The 20,502-nt window shown below is 46.9% G+C and overlaps 1 protein-coding gene across 2 annotated transcripts in view; it reads right to left on the bottom strand.

The window, feature by feature from the left end:
* SPTA1 (spectrin alpha, erythrocytic 1) overlaps nucleotides 1-20,502 on the bottom strand; it is a 65,405-nt gene that overhangs the window by 25,200 nt on the left and 19,703 nt on the right. For both annotated transcript variants that reach the window (XM_040452496.1, XM_040452495.1), the window contains exons 16-31: nucleotides 19,471-19,652; nucleotides 18,527-18,770; nucleotides 17,169-17,291; nucleotides 14,096-14,313; nucleotides 13,219-13,311; nucleotides 10,950-11,087; nucleotides 10,030-10,181; nucleotides 9,726-9,912; nucleotides 8,075-8,176; nucleotides 6,764-6,855; nucleotides 5,840-5,984; nucleotides 4,898-5,079; nucleotides 2,824-2,923; nucleotides 2,512-2,709; nucleotides 1,575-1,718; nucleotides 404-507 (exon numbers count right to left, since the gene is read on the bottom strand). In XM_040452496.1, coding sequence (XP_040308430.1) covers nucleotides 404-507; nucleotides 1,575-1,718; nucleotides 2,512-2,709; nucleotides 2,824-2,923; nucleotides 4,898-5,079; nucleotides 5,840-5,984; nucleotides 6,764-6,855; nucleotides 8,075-8,176; nucleotides 9,726-9,912; nucleotides 10,030-10,181; nucleotides 10,950-11,087; nucleotides 13,219-13,311; nucleotides 14,096-14,313; nucleotides 17,169-17,291; nucleotides 18,527-18,770; nucleotides 19,471-19,652 — 2,404 coding nt within the window. The remainder of the gene's footprint in view (nucleotides 1-403; nucleotides 508-1,574; nucleotides 1,719-2,511; nucleotides 2,710-2,823; nucleotides 2,924-4,897; nucleotides 5,080-5,839; nucleotides 5,985-6,763; nucleotides 6,856-8,074; nucleotides 8,177-9,725; nucleotides 9,913-10,029; nucleotides 10,182-10,949; nucleotides 11,088-13,218; nucleotides 13,312-14,095; nucleotides 14,314-17,168; nucleotides 17,292-18,526; nucleotides 18,771-19,470; nucleotides 19,653-20,502) is intronic.

The following is a 20,502-nucleotide window of genomic DNA, read 5'->3' as shown; positions in this document are numbered from 1 at the left end:
CTGCCATCACATGCCTGCCACTCCATCAGAAGAGTTCCCCAAGTTGAGGACTCCCTCCACCTGCTCAGCTCGGCCATTGACCTCGTTTTCAAAGGTCATATATTATTATTATATATTACCCGTTTTATTATATTGATAGGCTTAGTCGTCACAGAATCTCATTATTTTCAAATATGAGATACAGTGGTTAAATCAGGTATTTTTTTTTTTTTTTTTTTGTTTTAAGTTACCTTCCATGACTTTAATTCTGTGACTCTCGATCAGAAAGGCTTCCAAGTGTCAAGACAGTTTCAGGCATTTAGAAATGAGAAGGACTCAGAGCATGACCCCCATCCTCCATGCTAGCCAAGAGGTCCCTTCATTCCATTTTCCTTAGCTCACAAAACACTTGCTCAGGCCTGACCTGTCCAGCACCCGTTGTAACCGAGCAGCAATCTCCTCCTTGGCATAGTGGTCATCAGCAATGAGCCGCTCCGCAACATTACCTAGCTCCGTGATCTTCTTGTCCTGGACAGAGGAGAAGAAAAAAGCCCAGATGCCTAGAGATTAGACCTCCGGGGCAATCCCAGACTCCTTCCTAGAAAAGAACAGAGACACCCTCTGTGGCTTCACACGATGGGGGGGAACCAGAGCCAGAGGGTACATGACTGCCACGAAGGTGGATTTAAACTCAACAGGAAGACAAACATTAAGAATGACACTAAGATGGGCTCTTTAGTACTGAGCTCCCTTAAAGAACAGACTCCTCCCATGGCCATCGTAGAGGGTGAGTCCTGCATTGGGTGGGATGTTGGCGTAAGCAATACTTAAAGTCACTTCCAATGCTAAAAGTTAGGTTTTAATTTTTTTTTCAACGTTTATTTATTTTTGGGACAGAGAGAGACTGAGCATGAATGGGGGAGGGGCAGAGAGAGAGGGAGACACAGAATCGGAAACAGGCTCCAGGCTCTGAGCCATCAGCCCAGAGCCTGACGCGGGGCTCGAACTCACGGACCGCGAGATCATGACCTGGCTGAAGTCGGACGCTTAACCGACTGCGCCACCCAGGCGCCCCTAAAAGTTAGGTTTTAAAAGGCCGGGCTGGCAGTAAGACGTTCCGATGTCATGTGTGACCTGGGTAAGACTAAGCCACGGTGTCAAGTTGCCCTATCTACCTCAGAGGTTTCTGTAAGAAGCAAACAGGAATTAAAATATTTCTAAAGAAATAAGTCATACAGAGAAAGACAGATACCATACGTTTCACTCTTATGTGGATCCCGAGAAACTTAACAGAAGACCACGGGGGAGGGGAAGGAAAAAAAAAGTTAGAGAGGGAGGGAGTCAAATCATAAGAGACTCTTAAAAACTGAATAAACTGAGGGTTGATGGGGGAGGGGTGGGAGGGAGGGGAGGGTAGGGGATGGGCATTGAGGAAGGCACCTGCTGGGATGAGCACTGGCTGTTGTATGGAAACCAATTGGACAATAAATTTCGTAAAAAAATATTTCCAAAGCATGAAACGACATGTATGTATCGGTATTTCTGTTATTATTACTAACATTTATTATTGGAACTCTTAGATTGGTTGTTATTACCTGGGCATTGATTGCTTTCTCCAAATCATCCCGTTTCTTCATCAAGGCCTCCAGACTGTCTAAGGGGCCCGCTCTCTCTGACCTCAGGAAATTCTCTCGTGCCATCATCCAGCTCTCGGCCTGATCACAGCTCCCATGGAACAACTACGGGGAATTAAAGTAGAGGTTACATTCAATCCAGGGCACCAAGGACAGAATCTATCCCTCTCCTACGATACTGACATAAGAGATGCCGTAAGGGGTGCTTATATTCTCCCAAGAAACATTCATACCATGAATCTTACCTATACTGGACCTTTCCCTCTTCCCTGAAACCACATCTTATGTTTTCAAATAAGCTATAGTGTATATTTATATAGGCTCCATTCTCAGGGTGAGGTTTCCCATATGCTGTGCCTGGTGGATGCTGGCTGGTTATTTCTTTCGGACTGTCATAAACACTACCCTCACGGTCGTCAATGACCCGCTCGTACCTTCCCTCACTGGCTATAATCACTCCCTCTTCTTCAGCCTCAAAATATTCATACCTTTTGTTTTATTAAGAATCATCTTACTGTGCTAGAATTGGCTGTCTACATGTCTAATTTCACTATTTAAGAAAAGGGACGTTATCTTACTAATCTTTCTGTTTCCGGGGCTTCGCACACAGTAGCGTAAGAATAAGAATCATCAACCAAACTCTCAATCAATGAATACATTATAATAATAATCACCCCATCCCATGCCAAGAGCTGACCCCCATTTTGTTTGGCTCTTCTAACAGGGATCAGAGCAGAGAACACCACAATGATGAGAATACAGGGCAGATAGCCAAGGAATGTCCTTGTGCTTATGGGGTGGTACGTCCGGTGAAATGAGCATCTGGAGTAACCGTGCACACTAGCATAGAAGGAATGGTCTGAGGCTATCCTGCTAAACGGTGTGAAGTTTGCTTTACCTGCAACTCCAGACATTGATGCAGCATCTTCTTGCGTTGATCCCAAGCTTTCTCTAAGTCCCCTTTCTCTTGCCTGACCGCTTCAAGCTTTTCTTGAATTTCAGGGCTGTCACGGTGCCCACTTCTTACAAGTTCTCCGCCGAATTCCTCTAAGGCCTGGAAGGTGGGAGCCTCAGCCTCCATGTCAGCATAATGCCCCTGTGTTGGAAAAGGGAAGAGACTGGTGACGCCAGTGACATCTCATCAAAGTCGTAAGATGAGGGAAGGTCGGGAGGTCATGTGATCGGCGGCCATGGCTTTTGTAGGCCCTACCGAGTGTCGCTCCAGCAGGATCTCTGTGCCAGTTAAATCCTCAGCCAGCTCCTCTGATGATACCATGCCACCAATGCCACTCATCCAGTTCTCTAGGTCCCTAGAGAAACAGACATATTGGGATTGACAGGATGACCACGCAGCTTGTTACAGGGCTATCTGTCCTTGGCTTTTTCCTCTCTAGAAAACATTGCTAGAGTAACACTTTCCATCTGTCTTTCTCTGCTTCGTAGGCCCTCTGCAAACAGCCCTTTCACTGTTTGACTTAATAATGGCAATCCCCCATGTTTGAAAACGTCTTTGCATGTATTATCTCTTTCAGGTCTTGCAATAATCCTGTACGGAATTCTGGGAACTGTTTTGTTCTCAGTTTGGAGATGAGGAGGTCAGCCTAGAGAATGTAAGTGATGTTCTTATGCAGTATGAGTCGAAACAGACATCTGGACTGGAACCCAGACACTCGAATCCTGGACCGACACATATTCCATTGCTCGTAATGATTCTTGTCCCTAAAAAGTGGATTCTTCAGTTTAAAGATCGATCTTTTATGGAATCTCGAGGAAGGCATGTCTTCGCTTTTACTTTATTCCTAAAAGAATCTAGTACATGCTCTGCCAGCATGCACACGCGCGCGCGCACACACACACACACACACACACACACACACACACACTCCATGCTGTCGATGAGACCAGGGTCCATTTCTTACTCCAATAGCAGTCAAAAGGTATCACAAGGAGAGCTAAAGTCCATCACCCCAGAGAGTAATGTCAAGTAATAACGTCCTGACTAGCAACCCTGAGTGATGCCCAAATTAAGCATCACATAGAGAGCGTCCTTCCTCTTGTGGGAGAAACAGCACACATCCACTCTGAGGCAGAAGGGTCTTTTCTCTTGTAAACTCATGTATTCACTTAGTCAAACAACTAGGGTTCACTGGGTGCTTATTAAGTACCAAACATTGCAGAAGAGACATATTTGTGTCTCCAAGGAGCTCACACTGTAGACTGAAAGAAAACAAACAAACAAACAAACAAAACACAGAGGCTAATACCTATCTTTTTAAAAACAGCCTGAAAAGCAAAAGGGTCATAAAGAAGTAGAATCAGGTCAGAGTTGTTTGGACAGGGGGGATATTATTTCTGCTTATTGAAGAGTAAGATTTCGTAAAGAGAAGGAGGCAGCATTTGACTTGGAATCTGAAGTCAGAGCAGAATCTGTATATACACAGAGCTATGAGTACATATATGATTGTGGGGGGCATCTGTGGATGCTATTTATTTATATTGTATGAAAAATGATAGCTTTCCAGAGAACCTGAATTGGAGAGGGGATTGCCAAGTGCAACTGCAACTATTTACCAAAACTTGCCTCCTTTTTTTTTTTTTTTTTTTTCCAAAAGCATTACATTGTGAGCTACTACTTTCTGGATCCTCAATTCCCAACACTCCTCCCAGGAGACTGATGAGATGGGGCAGAATGTGGAAACTGTTTCACAGAGTGTATATTTGCTCAATTATGCTAACGTCTAGACTCTCTAGCAAGGCGATGGAAATTCTCTAAGATTCTATCTCAACACGTCTAAGCTTATGTCTTGATACTTGTCTTGACCCCTCTGACATGCGATCTGCTGCACCAGCTGCCCCTGCTTCATGAACATGGTACACCTTTCCTATCCTTGTGCCTTTGTTTGCTAGTTCCACGCATTCGTTAGGATGCGTGTTTGGGCTGTGTTGTGTTCTACCATGGTTATCTGTGCTCCTCTGTCCTTTCTAGTAGAAAGAAAACATCCATATTCTACAGCTGCTGACATAGCTCCCTCTATACCGTCCATGCTCTAGGCTTCCTTGATTTACCTAGATGGCGTCACATTCCTTCCAACTTTGGTATCCTATGGCTTGAACTACCGAGCTGGAGCTTTTCGTCTTGCCAGAGGTGTGATCTGGATGTGGACATACCCTCCAAACCAGCCGTGAAGAACACCTGTACTCAGACTGCTCCTGGAAGGTCTATGTAGAGACCAAGCACGGAAACCACCCACCCCACTTGGCATAATCTGCCTCTGGAGCTTTACCTGGCTCTGTTGAGGAACGTGTAGAATTGCCGGGCCTCATTTAAGTCATGCTTACGGTCCTCCGTGCACCCTAGAAGGTCATCCCATGTCTCCTTCAGCTCCATCCCCTGGTTCTGCAGATCACCAGCGGCATCTGGGTGGGACTCACTGAGCCGCTCTGCCGTCTCCCTCAACATGGTCACCTGAGGAGGTGCCAGGACTGAATCTCAGCAAAATAACACTGCTGAGCCCTGGCCATGTCCACTCCTCACACAGACGTCAGCGAGGTACAAGAACATCTTACTACTTCATAAAATAATGCCAACCCTTTGGGTACACACCATAACTCCCAGAAGCAGTCAAAGTTGACATTATCACCCTTCTTTTTAAGATAAGAAGGTGTCAGTTAAGTGACTCTGCTGGTCAGTGGCAACATCAGTTAGGAGCCCCCAAGGGTCCTGACTTTTAGTGTGAAGGTCTTTTTAATACGGACATTTTCTGTGCTCTTTTTGCTCTGCACGATAATACCAAACCACATGATGCCCTGTGTTATTCCAGTGTGCATCTGGCAAGTTCCAGGGCTTTTTTTAGAGTGGAGGGGGATTATGTGCTGTCAGTTCCTCACAAAGGGAATGGGAATATGATTGGCCCAGGCCATCCTGGGTGTGGCCAGTTCCCCCTCTGGCTGAGGCTGTGGGCCTTCTGTATGGTCTAGGCACCTGGAACCCACTACAGAGGTAGTTGGACAGAGGTCATTGCAATATGCTTTTCCCTCTGTGTTCATGGTCCTGGGCATGTCCTTTTGGTGCACCTGCTGTAGGGACAGATCTAAAAGCAAGGATGGAGTAAGATAAGGAGAAGTAGAAGAGTGTGGGACTGGGGAATGAAAGCAATAATGAGGGCACGGACAGGTGTAAATGGGGGGGGGGGGACGTTGCGACAGCTTGGGAGCGCACACCTCACCTTCTCTTCCAGAGGCATAAGGTCTCTCTCAAAGACCTCATGCTGCCGCTGAAGGGCCTGAACGCTGAACAGGTCTGAGCCAGGATCAGCAGCCCGGAGGGCCTGGAGCTTCTTCTCAATCTGCTCCTTCGTGTCATCCGCTTCTCTGGTTCACGAGAGGAAAAGACTAGAGTGACAGTGGATTCCACAGGCAGACCAGCTGGCTCCAAGGAAGTCATTTCTACCATCATCCCCGTCACCCTTTCTGATGTGCTAGAATGTAGGCTCATTGAATTGTCCCACCAATGCCTGAGGCACAGGGACAATTACCATTCTCATTCTCTATAGGCAAAACTGAACCCCACGGGGGCCATTTTCTCAAGGTTATTCCACCGCCACCTGGTGGAGCCTGTCTGCACCAGCTGGCCTGGCTGCAGAGTGCACACTTGACTGCTTCCTGGCTTTCCTCCTTCAGTCCTTCTAAGCAGCCAGACCCGTCTGCATTTTCCTTTCTCTCCTCTGCATGCTCAAAAATACACGTACACATGGTCAAGGCATTCAGTCACCATTTTGTTTGTTTGTTTGCTTACTTGCCTACGGATGTGTGGACAAAGATTTGGAATCAGATGTAAAAAATGGTCGAATCGATAGTCAAGAGCCAATGTGATAACCTGTTGCCTACTGCTAGTTCAGAAATATAATGACTTAAACCTCTTGTGTCTACTCCCCGTTGCATTAACTACCATGCAACCTGCAAATTATGCACCAGGATCCACGAACTAGAAAATTAGAGTTCCTTGTCTGGGAGGACCCCACGTGCCAAGAAAGGAATCAAGTACTGAGACACCCAACCCCCTCTTATCTCTGTCTCAGGGGTGCTGTGCTGACCGCTGTGCGTCCCCTGCAGTCGTCAGCCTTGGGGGCTTTTCTGGGGTACCTCCTCACCTGTGAAACATCTGGACGGCATGGGCGCTGCCCAGCAGCTGTCGCTGCTCTTCTGCAAGCCTCTGCAAGGAGTCCCAGCGATTATTCAACTCCTGAAAGAAGCAGACACACAGGAGTCCGCTGGAAAGCTAACGCAGGTCGCTCAGCGCTGTCCAAAGACCGGACGAGGCTTGCATCATGGCTGTTTCCACGTGATCTCTTCCGAAACTGCACAGGTTTCTTTCTTTCCTGGATAGTTTGAGCTTGGCCCTCATTCATGCTGTTAAGCAAGGGATCATTTTCCTTCCCCAAATGACGTTCCAGGGTGGAACCATCAACCCTAGGCCAGCAACCGATGTTTGCTGCTGCAGAGACTAATTACAGTCTCCAAAAGGTGAATGGAATACGTCGCCTTGGTAGTTAGAAGTTTTTGCCATATTTCTGCATCCTAGATTGACTAAGCTAAACAACCACTTAGAGCTGTACTTCTTTATAAAGAGGAAACAAGTTATTCCTATGCACACTGCCTTCTCCCTCTCACTCCATGTCGACCGCCATAAAGGAGGCAGAGGACACATCTTCCCTGGCTTATGACAACCAGAGAGCTGGAGCGGACCTCCCACTCACGTTCATCAGATCTTTTATAAAATCTTTATGATTTTAGGTCCCGATCTAAATCAGGTCTAGAAGGCCCCCACCTCCCATCTCTACTGACCTATGGTTTTCTCCTTCCTTCATCAGATCTCATCAGCGCTTGTCCCTTCCACTAAGCTTTCCTGACTAACCCTTTTCCACTGTCAGAGCTTCTTAACTGCATTTTCTTTGTATTCATGGGTTTGGGCATGAATTTTCCGTGTTTGTAAGAAAAGATGGAGGCATGTGCTGCGATCTATAGATTTCAGATCAGTTTAAATATATACATGGTTAGGGGCGCCTGGGTGGCGCAGTCGGTTGAGCGTCCGACTTCAGCCAGGTCACGATCTCACGCTCCGTGAGTTCGAGCCCCGCGTCGGGCTCTGGGCTGACGGCTCCGAGCCTGGAGTCTGTTTCCGATTCTGTGTCTCCCTCTCTCTCTGCCCCTCCCCCATTCATGCTCTGTCTCTCTCTGTCCCCGGAAGAAAAAAAAAAAGATATATATATATATATATATATATATATATACACATGGTTAGACTGTTTGAACTATTGTCTCTGACCTTATCTGAAGCCAGCTTTAGACCTTCTGCCCGTTCTAGCTGATCTGTGGAATAGGACGCTGAATGTATTGAAGGGAGACGTAGACCCCCAGACCTCAGCCTGGCTGTGAGGAGAAATGGAAGGAGCTTCACTTACCTGACGTAGCTGAGCTCCTTCTGGTGTTAGAAGCTTTTCAAACAGAAGATCATCTGCCACCTTGTTGATATCCCTCAGCCGAGGCTCATTGGCCTTCAGGTCCTGGGTGGGAACATTTGGCCAAAGCGGTATAAATCTCCTTCTCAGGAATCTTCATACCTTCCGACTCACCTCTGCCCCAACTTGACTAGACATTAAACATACTGCTAACCTCGCCTGCGAAGCACAAGAAGATGCCCTCCGACCTGCCTCTAAGAAGAGTTACCTTTAAACTCCCTGACCCTCTGTGGCTATCAAGAACTTGGCAAGAGAGCTTCTATTTTTCTGGAGTGTGGAGCACATCTAATTTCCTAGATTCCTTAAAATTCTCTCCTGGATTAAGTGACGCCATTAAAGGAGTCTCTCCCTGAGCCGCCTACTGTGGTTTCTCAACCAGTACAAATTCCTTTGCTTTCTATAGAATCTCACAGACTAAGCTGTGACCTGCTTGCTTTAGGTCATGTTGTAAGAAACCGCTCTGAGGAGCTTAGCACCATGCCTATGGGGACGATATTGTCCATTACATTGTACAAAGGCCTCCTCGTGGGAGGCCACGAGCTTCCTCGTGGGAGTGTCATTCTTGGTGTTCTTTTATAATTTTGTCCTTGCCTCCCTTCCTTTCACTGTCCTCTTTTCTCTTTCCTTATGTATTCTGTGTATGTATATACAATCCACATAATTCCTATTATCTATCTATCTATCTATCTATCTATCATCTCTCTATCTATCATCTATCTACCCATGTCTACCTATCTATCATCTATCTATCTATCTATCTATCTATCGATATCCATATCTATCATCTATCTATCCATCCATATGCCTGTGTATCTATCCATCTATTTACCCAGATTTCTACCTATCTGTCGTCTATCTATCCTCTATCTATCTATCATCTATCTATATGTCACCTTGAATTCTATGTAGAAGGCATCATAAGAAAAAGAAAGGAAAGGAGAGGTTTATATTCGCCACTAGATAACGTATAGAATAAATCTGTGAGAACAGAGGACAGAGGGTTTTAGGCAGGCAGAACCTTAGAAACTGTCTAGCTGTAGGGGCACCTGGGTGGCTCAGTCAGTTAAATGTCCACCTCTCGATTTTGGCTCAGGTCGTGATCTCATGGTTTGTGGGACTGAGCCCCATGTCAGGCTCCGGGATGAGAGCTCTGGAGACTGTTTGGGATTGTCTCTCCATCTGTCTCTCTCTCTCTCAAAATAAATAAATAAAAACTTAAAAAAAAAGAAACCGCGTAAGTGTAAAGTCAGATTGTTTTCCCACCTTCCCACCCCAGCTTCCCCCCTCAACCTGAGCTCCCAGAACACAGCGCAGTGCGGGGCAAGTGCTGAAGAACTCAGGGAGACCAGCAGTCCCAGAAGGGTCTAGGAGCAGCAAGGACCACAGGCTGCTGAGTCGGGGACTAGTCTCCTCTGTGTTTTCCTTCTAGCTCCAGTACCCAGACAGGGATTTGAAATGTGGGACCCTCAGCAGCTCTGGGACGGATATTTAGCAAATGCGAAGTTGAACAATCACTTAGGGGCAGGCGTGGAATAAATGGAAACAGTAGTCACTTCCAGAAAGCCGTCTAGAGGAGAAAGTCGCTCGTTCTCACCGTTTGGAACTCGTCAAACTTCTTCTGCAGCTCCCAGACATCATCCGGTTCCACCCCGGTGTTCTCTGCCTTTTTCTCTTGGATCCACTCCAGCATGTCGCCCGCCTCATAGGCCAGCAAGAACTCGTTGTAGCGTTGCAGCAGGCGACATCTGCGTTCCTCGGCCCTATCGAGGAGGGAGCGGTACCTGCGCGGAACCAGGGAGAAGGGGAAGGCGTCGTGAAACACGAAACATGAGACGCGTCTTTGCCAATAAGAAATGATTAGCCAAGTACTGTCTGGGTTGGCAGCCTCCAGAACTTACTGCTTCTCAATCTGTTCCTGGCGCTCAGTGATGCTGCCTGGTTCTTCTCGTCGCCGCTGCGGGAGCGTGGGAAACTCATCGTGAGCCAGTTTCCTGACGTAGACAGCGGGCACAAAGCCTTGGTGGTCACCAGCTTCCACCTTCCACCAGTCCTGCGGAGAGAGAGATCCCCACTCCTTCCTTAGGTCTCGGAAAAACACAGGTAGGAGAGGCTTCCACTCTCAAAACGAAGCCTGTAGGCACAGGCACAGGCTGAGGGCAAGAGAAGCAAACCACTGCTTACGACTGGCGTGTGATTTTCACAGATGTTGGAGGAGGTAAATAAGGACTTGCAGGGATTGTAAAAGTCAGCCTCCGAAATCAAGGATCTTGACGTGTGACATTAGACCTGTAACTACGGTGGAGGTTTTCAAAAACCTCCTTTTTCAAAAAAGTTGTTTGAGCTCTTTTGAAAAGAGCCAATATTTGGTTACTTTTCTCACAGACCCGTCTCTGCCACATTGAAGAAAACCGAGTGGACAAAAGACTTCTCTTTTTTCAGGGTCCCCCTAGTCCCGGCCATTGGCGTCCCATCACTAGGGCCATTGGCACGGAAGGGAGACAAGCAAGGAGACGAGAAGAAAGGGACAGTTTAGTATCGCAGAACTGCCATTCATAGTTTATATGTCTTTGGGCTAATTACTGAAGCTTTTTGGGTCTTCATTTGGTTCACTGTAATTGGCGGTGTAACCCCAAAAGATAGCTACAGGATCTTACACGATATCTGGAAGAAAGTTACGACTTAATAGATTACGGCGATTTAAGAGAGACCGCAGTAGAAAGGTGTTGGAGGCCAAAACATGGGTATCTGGCAAGGTTGGGCGAGTTGACCGTGGAAGGGCCATCTTGCTGACAGGAAGAAGGTCGGAAGGGAGACTCACCTTGTTGATGGAACTGAGCAGAGTTAAGACGTCATCTTTCTTCATGGTGACTTCTCGATTGCTACGGGCCTCGAAGTCATACAAAGCCACCACCCTCTGTTCTCGGGCAGCTCCCTCCACTGGTGCAGCCTGTTGTTGCTGGACAAAAGCAGGAAGCAGATCATGTCAGGCACCTGTTGGACCCAAGGGTGGTGGGCTGCCCTGGGCTGAATGGAGGGGAGAGCCTCGGGCTGGAACCTCCCGCACGGTTGCCGTAAGAGACAGACTGCAACATGTCGCTCCCAGAGATATTCTCCACCCTGATACAAGAGGGGACAGGCAGGCTGGGGAATATGAACACAGAGTGAGCAAGTGAGTTTGTAGTTTGTCAGAAACATGGCAAATGCTCTAAGCCAGTTCGTAAAGCAGGTAATAAGGGATTAAATGCACCAACATTTCAGAAGATTGTTTGAGAAAATGAAAGACCCACTATCTCTCATCACCTTCTCCATTTCCTGGGCCTCCACTGACAATCCTTCCAACCTCTTTTTAAAAAAAACTTTTTTAACATTTATTTATTTTTGAGAGAGAGAGAGAGAGAGAGAGACAGAGCATGAACGGGGGAGGGGCAGAGAGAGAGGGAGACACAGAATCCGAAGCAGGTTGCAGGCTCCGAGCTGTCAGCACAGAGCCTGATGTGGGGCTCAATCTCACGGACCGTGAGATCATGACCTGAGCCGAAGTCGGATGCTTAACCGACTGAGCCATCCAGGTGCCCCAATCCTTCCAACTTCTTAACCCTTAAATTATTATGTCAAGGAAATGTGGGCCTTTGTTTTTATGTTTTATTTATTTTTGAGAGCAAGAGAGACAGAGCACGAGCAGGGGAGGGGCAAAGAGAGAGAGGGAGACACAGAATCCGAAATAGGCTCCAGGCTCTGAGCTGTCAGCACAGAGCCCGACGCGGGGCTCAAACCCACGGACCACAAGATCATGACCTGAGCCGAAGTCGGACACTCAACTGACTGAGCCACGCAGGTGTCCCCTGGCCTTTGTTTTTAGAGATGGGTGACTTACAGCACAGGAAAGGCCACAAAATTTCATAAATTGAGACCATAAACTGAGATCAAAGACCTTGTATCTCTCTTGAGCAAGCAACCTGCTCTCCAAGGTATTTGATTTTCTACCAATATACTTTCTGCCAATATCACACCTCTGAGAGAAGGAACAAATTACGATCCCCCCTTTGTAAGCAATGGCTCACCCCTTCTTCAGATCAGAGCGGAGGGTGTATACCTCCCCTCACAGGCCCCTCGGGTTTTCTATCCCTCGAGTACCGCGTGTCCTCCACACACACAGACGCACACCCGTCTGCTCGTTTAGGCTCCACCGCGCCAGCCGAGGACGGCGGGCACGCAGGCTCTGTGCACACATGGTTACTGGGCATACACCGCCTGTCTGTTGTCTACTCCTAGCATGTGAGTCCACAGCCTCTCCTTAGAAAGGCTGTTCCTGGTGTTTCTGTTGTTCCTTCCACTACCCCAAGGAGGCGCCCCCATCCTCTTCGGAAGAAGCCTCCACTGCTGGCTCTGGCTCCGGGCCAGCCTCACATTCTCCACCATTCACATGCGCCATATCCCAAGTGCACCTGGCCATTCTGTGCCCCGGTGCTTCTTGCCTAGAGAAGCCCTTCCTGTCCTCGTCGGCACAGTGAACCACCTTAAAAAAATAACTCAGATAAAGCGGTTCGCCTCAGCTGTGAGGATCTTCCTAGCCTCCAACACTCTTATTTCAGGAGAGGGGAACACTCTTTTCTTTGAGACCCTTTCTCCTGTTCATGTATCTATCATATGCACTTATTTGCTGAAATCTCTGGTCTCCTAATAGACTGGAACTGTCCTGCTGTCAGGATTATTTTTTATTCCGGTTCGCATCGGGTAGACATCTAATAAATGTATACAAACAATGAAGAAGGAAGACAAAGAATCAGGAAGGTCTGTAAGAACGAGATACAAATAAAGGATAGGAGTGGGAATATAAAAGGAAGGAAAACAGAAAACAAGAGTGCATCAATGAGAACGTGATCGCTCTTAAGAGGAGAACCCCTTCCGGATTAAATCTCTGCAAACGCTATGAAGAGGCTACAATTTCTGCTGATAAGGACCCTAGAATTTAGCATTTTCTTTGCAATTGTTTCCCAGTTATTGGAAGTAAAAGCCAGTCATAAAGCGAGTCCTGTGTCCTCTGGTGGGGATTGTGGCTTCTGGCATCTCAAAGCCAGAATTCTCACCTGGCAGGCCTCCGCCTGGTCCCTCAGGGCTTGCATACTGTTCCCAAAGGCACTCAGGTCCACGAGGAAGGCCTCGTGCTTCTTTAGAAGAGCCTGGATTTGTTGAGGAGGGATCGTTAGACTCGAATACAGGAAGAACGCAAAGAACGCTATGCATTCCTGGGGGTGGTGGGGCTATAGTCTCGGGTTATATCAGTTGTCCTCATTCTCGGTAAGAGACACTTTCCATCTATAATAAAGAGGTCTTTTGCTAACTCTAAATTGACAAGGAGTAGGAAAACAGGAGTTAGAAGGTCAACAATTTCGATTTTTTGCTTAATCAAAACGAACTCAAAATAGCACAAGTGTTTTATCAACACACATCACAGCTAGTGACGTTACTGTGTAGGATTCAACATTAGCATACTTTAGATGCCCACTGCAATTATCCCCAGCGCTGAAGGTTTGCTAAATAGGATACTGGCTTACCATAAGGCAATGAGCAAGACCTAGAAGATAATTATGACCCTTAGGGTACATGTCTGCCCGGTTTTATTTCAATAAAGTAATTGCAGCGCATATATGTTAGAACCATGGTTGGTTTGCGAAATTCCAAGGCTAGCCTTAGAAGGTTAGGATGGGACCAAGACAGGGATGGCTCTCTGGTCATGCCTTTTTGGGTTTAGATAATCTTTAGGGAATCTACAGATCTCTGCGGGATCGGGAAAATGTAGTGTACCTCTTAGGACCTGTGTCCACTCCAAGGTTATCCCAGCTGGTGAAGGCCAAATGTGTTTACTCTGGAAGCCCCAAAGAATCTAACAGAGCGTGCGGCTGTCCCGCAGTCTCGTGCCATTTGGTACGTACTAGACGATGTCCACCCCCATGCTCCCCTTACCCCAGCTGCTTCTTCATCGGCCCCATAGTTAGTGTTGTCTACAATAGGCGCCTTCTCTTGGATCCACGCTTCGGCTTCATGCAGGTCAGCCAGGTACTGCTGGAACTGGACATTGGCCTCAAGATCGTTCTGCCGTCTAGCTGCTCGAGCCTGGAGAGACTCCATGTTGTCATTCAAAGCCTTGACCCTGGAGGCCACATCTTCTGCAGCAAAGTGCCCTGTGGAGTAGTTAGTTAAAAGAAGGGTGAGTACTCCCCTCCTTAACATCACCATACCTCACTCCTTTTGGTGACCTGGGAGAGACAGAGAGGGAGGTAGGAGGACGCTACCGTGGGCAGTCCGTGTGGCGATGATAGAGGATGGGTGGATGTGCGTGGCGGTGAGGGGGGTGGTGTGGTCTGTAACACACAGACCTGAAACAGAATACCCGGGTGTGGGTCCTGCTCAGAGTTCCAAAAACCTATACCGTCTAGAGTAAACAGAAAATCCAACCGATCGTTGCTTATGCCTGGAAGGTGCTTAGTACATAGGAACAACTAGAAAACTGGGCAGATCGCAAGATCCGATGATGTTCGGGCAACAGGCAGAGGATCGTGACTCGTGAGAGAAGGGGCAGAAATGGCATGTGCCCCCCCCCACGCACGGGGCAGTCTCTAGGCTGTGCTGGAGGGTGAAGCTGGCTGTCACACCGGGCCGAGCAGGCGGACCAGAGCTGGGGCAGGAGGGACAGCCGGAGCCCATGGAGCAGAGGGCCGAAGAAGGGTGCCACGCAGAGATGGGGCTTCGGAGGTGTGTGCCAAGGTCCCCTCGCGGGTTAGACTGGTGCCCCCTTGCACACGTGTGTAAGGAGACCCCTCCAGGTGAGGACAAGGTGGCTGCAAAGCAGGAGGCCCCACATCCCTGGGGCCCACACAGGGCTGCAGATAAAGTCAGCGCCCAGCAAAGTGCACTGGGCTTACAACACATGAGCTGAGTTCTGGCAGAATTGCACCCCAGTAGTGGCCCCGTCTCTAAGCCAGCTCCAGGATGCAGTCTTCCTTGGGGGTTCCGAGAGGCTCAGTGATTGCCATACCCAACAAACGAAGAACAGCACACCAGGTTATACTGTAATCAAATTTCTGAAAATCAGCGATGAAAAGCAGAAAAGGGTAAGAGAGAAAAGGGACACATTCCACACGGGGGAGCAGAGATTGTGGCGAGAGCGGACTTTACATCAGAAACCCCGCAAAGTCAGAAGACAATTCAGCAGTGTCTTTAACGTACGGAAAGACAGAGGCTGTCTCTCAAGAATTTTATGTCTCCTGAAAATGGGTTTCAAAAAGAAGGCAAGGGGCGCCTGGGTGGCTCAGTCTGGTTAAGCGTCTGACTCTTGGTTTTGGCTCAGGTCACGATCTCAAGTTTCGTGAGTTTGAGCCCCACGTGGGCTTTGCTCTGACCATGCAGAGCCTGCATGGGATTCTCTCTCTCTCTGCCCCTCTCCTGCTCTCTCTCTCTCTCTCTGTCTCAAAATAAATAAATAAATAAACTTAAAACATTATTTAAAGTCACCCTTTCAGATACGGAAACGGAAAATTTTAAAACAAAAGAATAGACAAGTGTATATTCTATTCACTGTTAGAACAAAAGGGCATTATCACACATCATGCAGGGAACCTCACTGTGCATTTACGAAAGAAAGCCTATGAAAAAGGCAAGTAATGTGTTAGCATTATTATGAAACCCACAAAACCACAAGTGGAGAATCACTACTCTAAACTAAACACACATACACACAACTCCCCTAGACACATACCCCACAGAACTATAGCTACTAAACACATATGGAGAGAAAAATGGAATCACAAAAAAAATACATGATTAACCCAAAGACCGTGGAAACTGGTAAAGAGAAATAAATAACAAGATGCTAGATTTAATTGCAACCATATTGAGAATTGCATTAGCTGCAAATGGTCTAAACTATCCCAATAAAAAGGAGAGATTATCAGATTGTGTAACATAAAATCAAAGCTTAACTGCATGCTGTCTACAAGAAATCTGCTTTAAGCATAAAGAAACAGAGTACGAGCAGAGATAGAGAAATATATATTGTGCAAAGATGAATCAAAGACAGCTGGTGTGACTGTGTTAGAGTCGTGCTAAGTAGGCTTCAGGGTATGACCAGGGATACGGAGAGCTATACCATAATGTTAAGGATTTAAATTCATCCAGAAGACACAACAAGCCTAAATATATCCGCACACAATTAACATAGCTTCAAAATACATGAAACGGAAACTGATAGAACTGAAAGAAATAGACAAAATCCACAATTACAATTGGATATTTCAAGGGAAGAAAAAATAAGGTGAATCACTATAATAACATAGCAACCACAAATGAATCACCGTTGAGGTCTGAATTTTTGCAGAGCCATGTGAATTTTAAACTGTACTTTTGATAACTGGATCCTGGCTGGCAACAATTTATTCTTTTTCTGGCCCCAATTTATTCTTGAATCAAGGGAGAAACAATCCCAGTGTGATCTACTGTTGCTTGGAATTGGATGCTTGGTTTTGAGCATCATATTTAAGCAGTAGGGGATTCTGAAGACGGGAGGCCAGGAGGGAAGGGACATATCAAGACTATATAAAGTAAGGGATTTAAATAAATGGTGCTATTTGCCATCAAGACTATAAGACATTGGGAACCTAAGGCAAGTCTTCACAGATCTGGAAGCTCCCAAGTGGGGAAAGGGTGTGATCTGTTTTATGGGGCTTTAGAACTTCAATTCTAAATTCTGCAACTCCTAGAGAATATATCGGTTATTGGCATAAAATATTTTCTTTATTGGCTTAATTGGAAAATAGAAATGACTGGTTTGTGAGGTAGGAGGGTTCCTATTATTGGAATATATAAGCAACATTGTGTCATCATTGCACCTGTCAGAAATGCCCAACGGGAATTTCTGCATTGAGGGGGAAGGTGGATCATTTGTACCTTTCAATTCCCATGAAGCCCTAAAATGGCACAAACTTCTTCCCTTAAGTTTAACATAGTGATGATTGGCCAGTTCAACCGGAACCGATCGTACCTTCCTCTACCATTTTGTTTCCCCTCTCCGTTATCGTTCGGACGTGTGGCTCATGATTGGCGATGTCATCCTGGATGACCTGGTGTCTGTTCAGAAGTTTCTTGGAGGCAATCAGGTCCTTGCCTACAAAGAAAAATAATTTCAGGGCCTGGTGTGGTTCTAGTGTAGAGAATAAGAAGAGGCTAAGTCTACTTGTTTGTAACTCTTCGACCTACAAGTTCTTCTTTTGAGGTTGTGATCTCTGAGTGCATTTCCCGAAATTTATATTATTTTTCTGAATTAACTCTGCTCAGCGTTGTTCTTCCCCTTGCCTCTTTGTGCTAAGAAGATTCAATTCCTCATTTTACAAAAGACAATAAATAAATCACTGTTCTCTTCGGAAGATAGGTAGAGAGGCAAGTAACTCCTCAGCTAAAACTCCCAGTATCTTGCAACCAATTGTCTTTCATCAGATTACTTTCTAAAAGGTAGGCTCTTGCACTGACTAATACCCACGGGTGTCAGAAAGTTATTAAATCTTCCAACTTAGGTTGTTTCACCAAGAAAATGGTGTGTTATCTGTCTTGAAGTTTTCTTTGTTAAGATTAGAAACGACATATAAATGCCTCCCTTGCTGTTAACATTCACAAGCACCTCCTAAGTGGTATGCATGGTTAATTTTCCTCCACCTTCTTGGCTCCCGAGTTCCAGGAGTTGACTTTACCGTCCCCTGTCTCCTGTCCATGGGTTCCTCCCTCTTCCTTCAACGTCCCTTCCTTATACTTCCCACTAAATGACTTTCCAGAAACTGTGCCCAGGGACTCTTCAAAGAGGTCTTTTCTCTTCTAGAAGCTTTCCCAGACTGTCGTCATCATCGGCTTCTCATAGACGTGGACACTGAGTTCTCCTTCCACCTGTGGCCTCCCACTGATGAACTGACAGCTCCTTAAAGACAGGAAGTCTGTACTTTCTCTGCTGTTCTGTCCTCTTTTACCCTTTCAGAAGCGCAGATCACTACAAAAGGGAGGCACTGACGCTACGGACAAAGTCACTTGGTACCTTAAACACTAACCATGGCTGCTCAGCCAATGACCTTGGCAATACGTTAGAGTAAGTAGCGAAAAGCTGAGCACTCCAGCTCTTCCCAGAGGTCTTCCATTCACGACACTGTTTGTGACTTATTCTAGGAGGTAAACTTTTCAGTATGAATTTTTTAAAAAACCTCCTATGGAAGACTGGAAAATATTTTCCCGAGTGTGCGGGGAGAAAGCTGAGAGTAAACCCTGAAGGCACCCCCACCATTGCGTCCCAGCTCTCTCAAACGGTCTGCACACCTGGACCTCCCCCGTGGCTCTGCCCACTCACGGTCAAAGACTCACCAAGGTAGGTGGAAGCCACCGAAGGCTCTGTCTCTTCTATCCAGGCTTCCTCATCCTCTGTGTCCCTGAACAGCTGCAGCAGGTGCAGAAAGTCAATGAGCTTCTTTTTCCGGGTGGCCAGTGGCTCCTTCAGGGCTTCAAACCGGGACACCAGGGACTCCTGCCTTGCTTGTATGTCACCAGCATTGGGATGGCCTATTTCTTCAAAATATGCTGCCAGGTCTGTGAGGCTGTCCACCTGATCCTGAGGGAGAGACGGAATAGGTGTCAGGACCCCAGGGGATGAGAAAGTGAGTCAACTAGAAGCGGGCTCTCCGGAACATCACACACAGTGTCTACACTCTAACCACTCCGTGGATGAGCTTAAGTCACAGTCTGGTGGGATGTCAGGGGGATAACCCCGAAACTAAGAGCCTAACGTATCTGCATCATAGTCCTCGCCCTGCTGGCAACGTTCTCTGTGACCTCGTGGAAGTCGCGTCACCGCTGTGGGCTTCAGTGTTCTTAACTAAAACATAAAAGAAGTGGGATTCGAGATATTTCCAAGCCTTGCATCCCAGGGTGCCGGAACAGGAGGAGGCAATGTTGTCCAAACCTTCTCGTACAGGTGAGAATCGGGTGAAAACACACACCGGAGGTGACCTAACTAGTGAGTGACGAGCCGGAATACGAAGCCCAAGTTTCTGGCAGGGAGGGTGTGATGCCAAAAGTAGGAGAGCCCACAAAGCCCCACGAGCCACGGGGTTCCGACAGAGGCCACGGGCACCCAGCGCCATGGCCACGTTAGAGAAGATCTGAGGAAGGGGCAGCTGACCAGCTAAAACTCGGGCAGTTTTACCTTTGGTGTCTCGCTCTCTTTTTCTTTCGAGAGTTACTTATCACGAGTGTGCTCGGAGCACGTAGGGGTGCCCCGGCCTACCGCGGCCAAAGGGCTGGCGACCCACCTGGCGGGTGGCCACAGCGGACTCCAGGAGGCCGTGTTTCCGGAGCAGGCTTTGGATGTCTGCCAGGCCTTTCCCGTAGTCCTCGGAGGCAGCCTGCTCTTCCGCCTTGTCCAGCCAGTGTTCTAGGTCCTCCGCGTTGTTCTTGAACTGTAGTTCCTGGTTAGCGTCATGCAACTGCGTCCCTGGAAGGAGGCGTTCGGATTGAGACAGGGGCCATCGCTTTTTCGTTACACAATGGCACGCCTTCTATCAACGTAAGGAGGAATACAGTATGTTGATGTTCTGATGAGAAAAAAATATAGATAACCATCCCGGATGTGGTTATACAAAAAAAAAAAAAAAAAAAAAATCACCTTGAATTTGTATAACTCGGATGGCATTTGTTTTTAAATAGGGTAGCGTTCATTCTCAAAACAAAGGTACACTATCAGTTTATTCCCTGGTGACTTACAGTTCCCCTGTATTAAATTTTAACCATCCTGGGTATTTTCCTACGACGTTTGTTACTCTCTAATGAGGCCTCCTTTTCAAAGGAATCCAAACCCAAGTACTGCGTTTCTCCAGGGAAGGATAAAATCGGGATTGGTTCCATTTGAAATTTCGAGGTGTCATTTTTATAAATGTCTTTCTCAGAACATTGCCAGTCCTTCTTAGTCCCCATCATGAGCCACGCCTCACGATTATCTCTTCCAGAAAATGCCTTGATTATCCACACTGTTCTCAACTAAACTCTTCATTCTTTGACCTTACAGCAATTATTTGCATTATATCTGTGAGGAAATTTATGTGTCTCCTGATGGGGGGGGAGTAGCAGTGACGTCTTACTGTTACTGTCAGGTTAGATTTTCCCCTAAACCCAAAATTAGAATGTTATCCAACAGAATGAGCATGATACATCTCTCCTATAACTAGGGCAGAGTCATGTCTATAGATGGAGTCTGCATCTAACAAGGAGATTATTGATGGGAAAACCTCTTTGTTTGTGTCAATTTACTATAACTGATTTTCTTTTTTTTTTCCAATATATGAAGT

Source organism: Herpailurus yagouaroundi, unplaced genomic scaffold, assembly GCF_014898765.1.
Source record: "Herpailurus yagouaroundi ecotype Mexico unplaced genomic scaffold, PumYag 207, whole genome shotgun sequence".
Lineage (NCBI taxonomy): Eukaryota > Metazoa > Chordata > Mammalia > Carnivora > Felidae > Herpailurus > Herpailurus yagouaroundi.
Note: the sequence above shows the minus strand (reverse complement) of the source record. Positions and strands in the feature narration are given on the sequence as shown.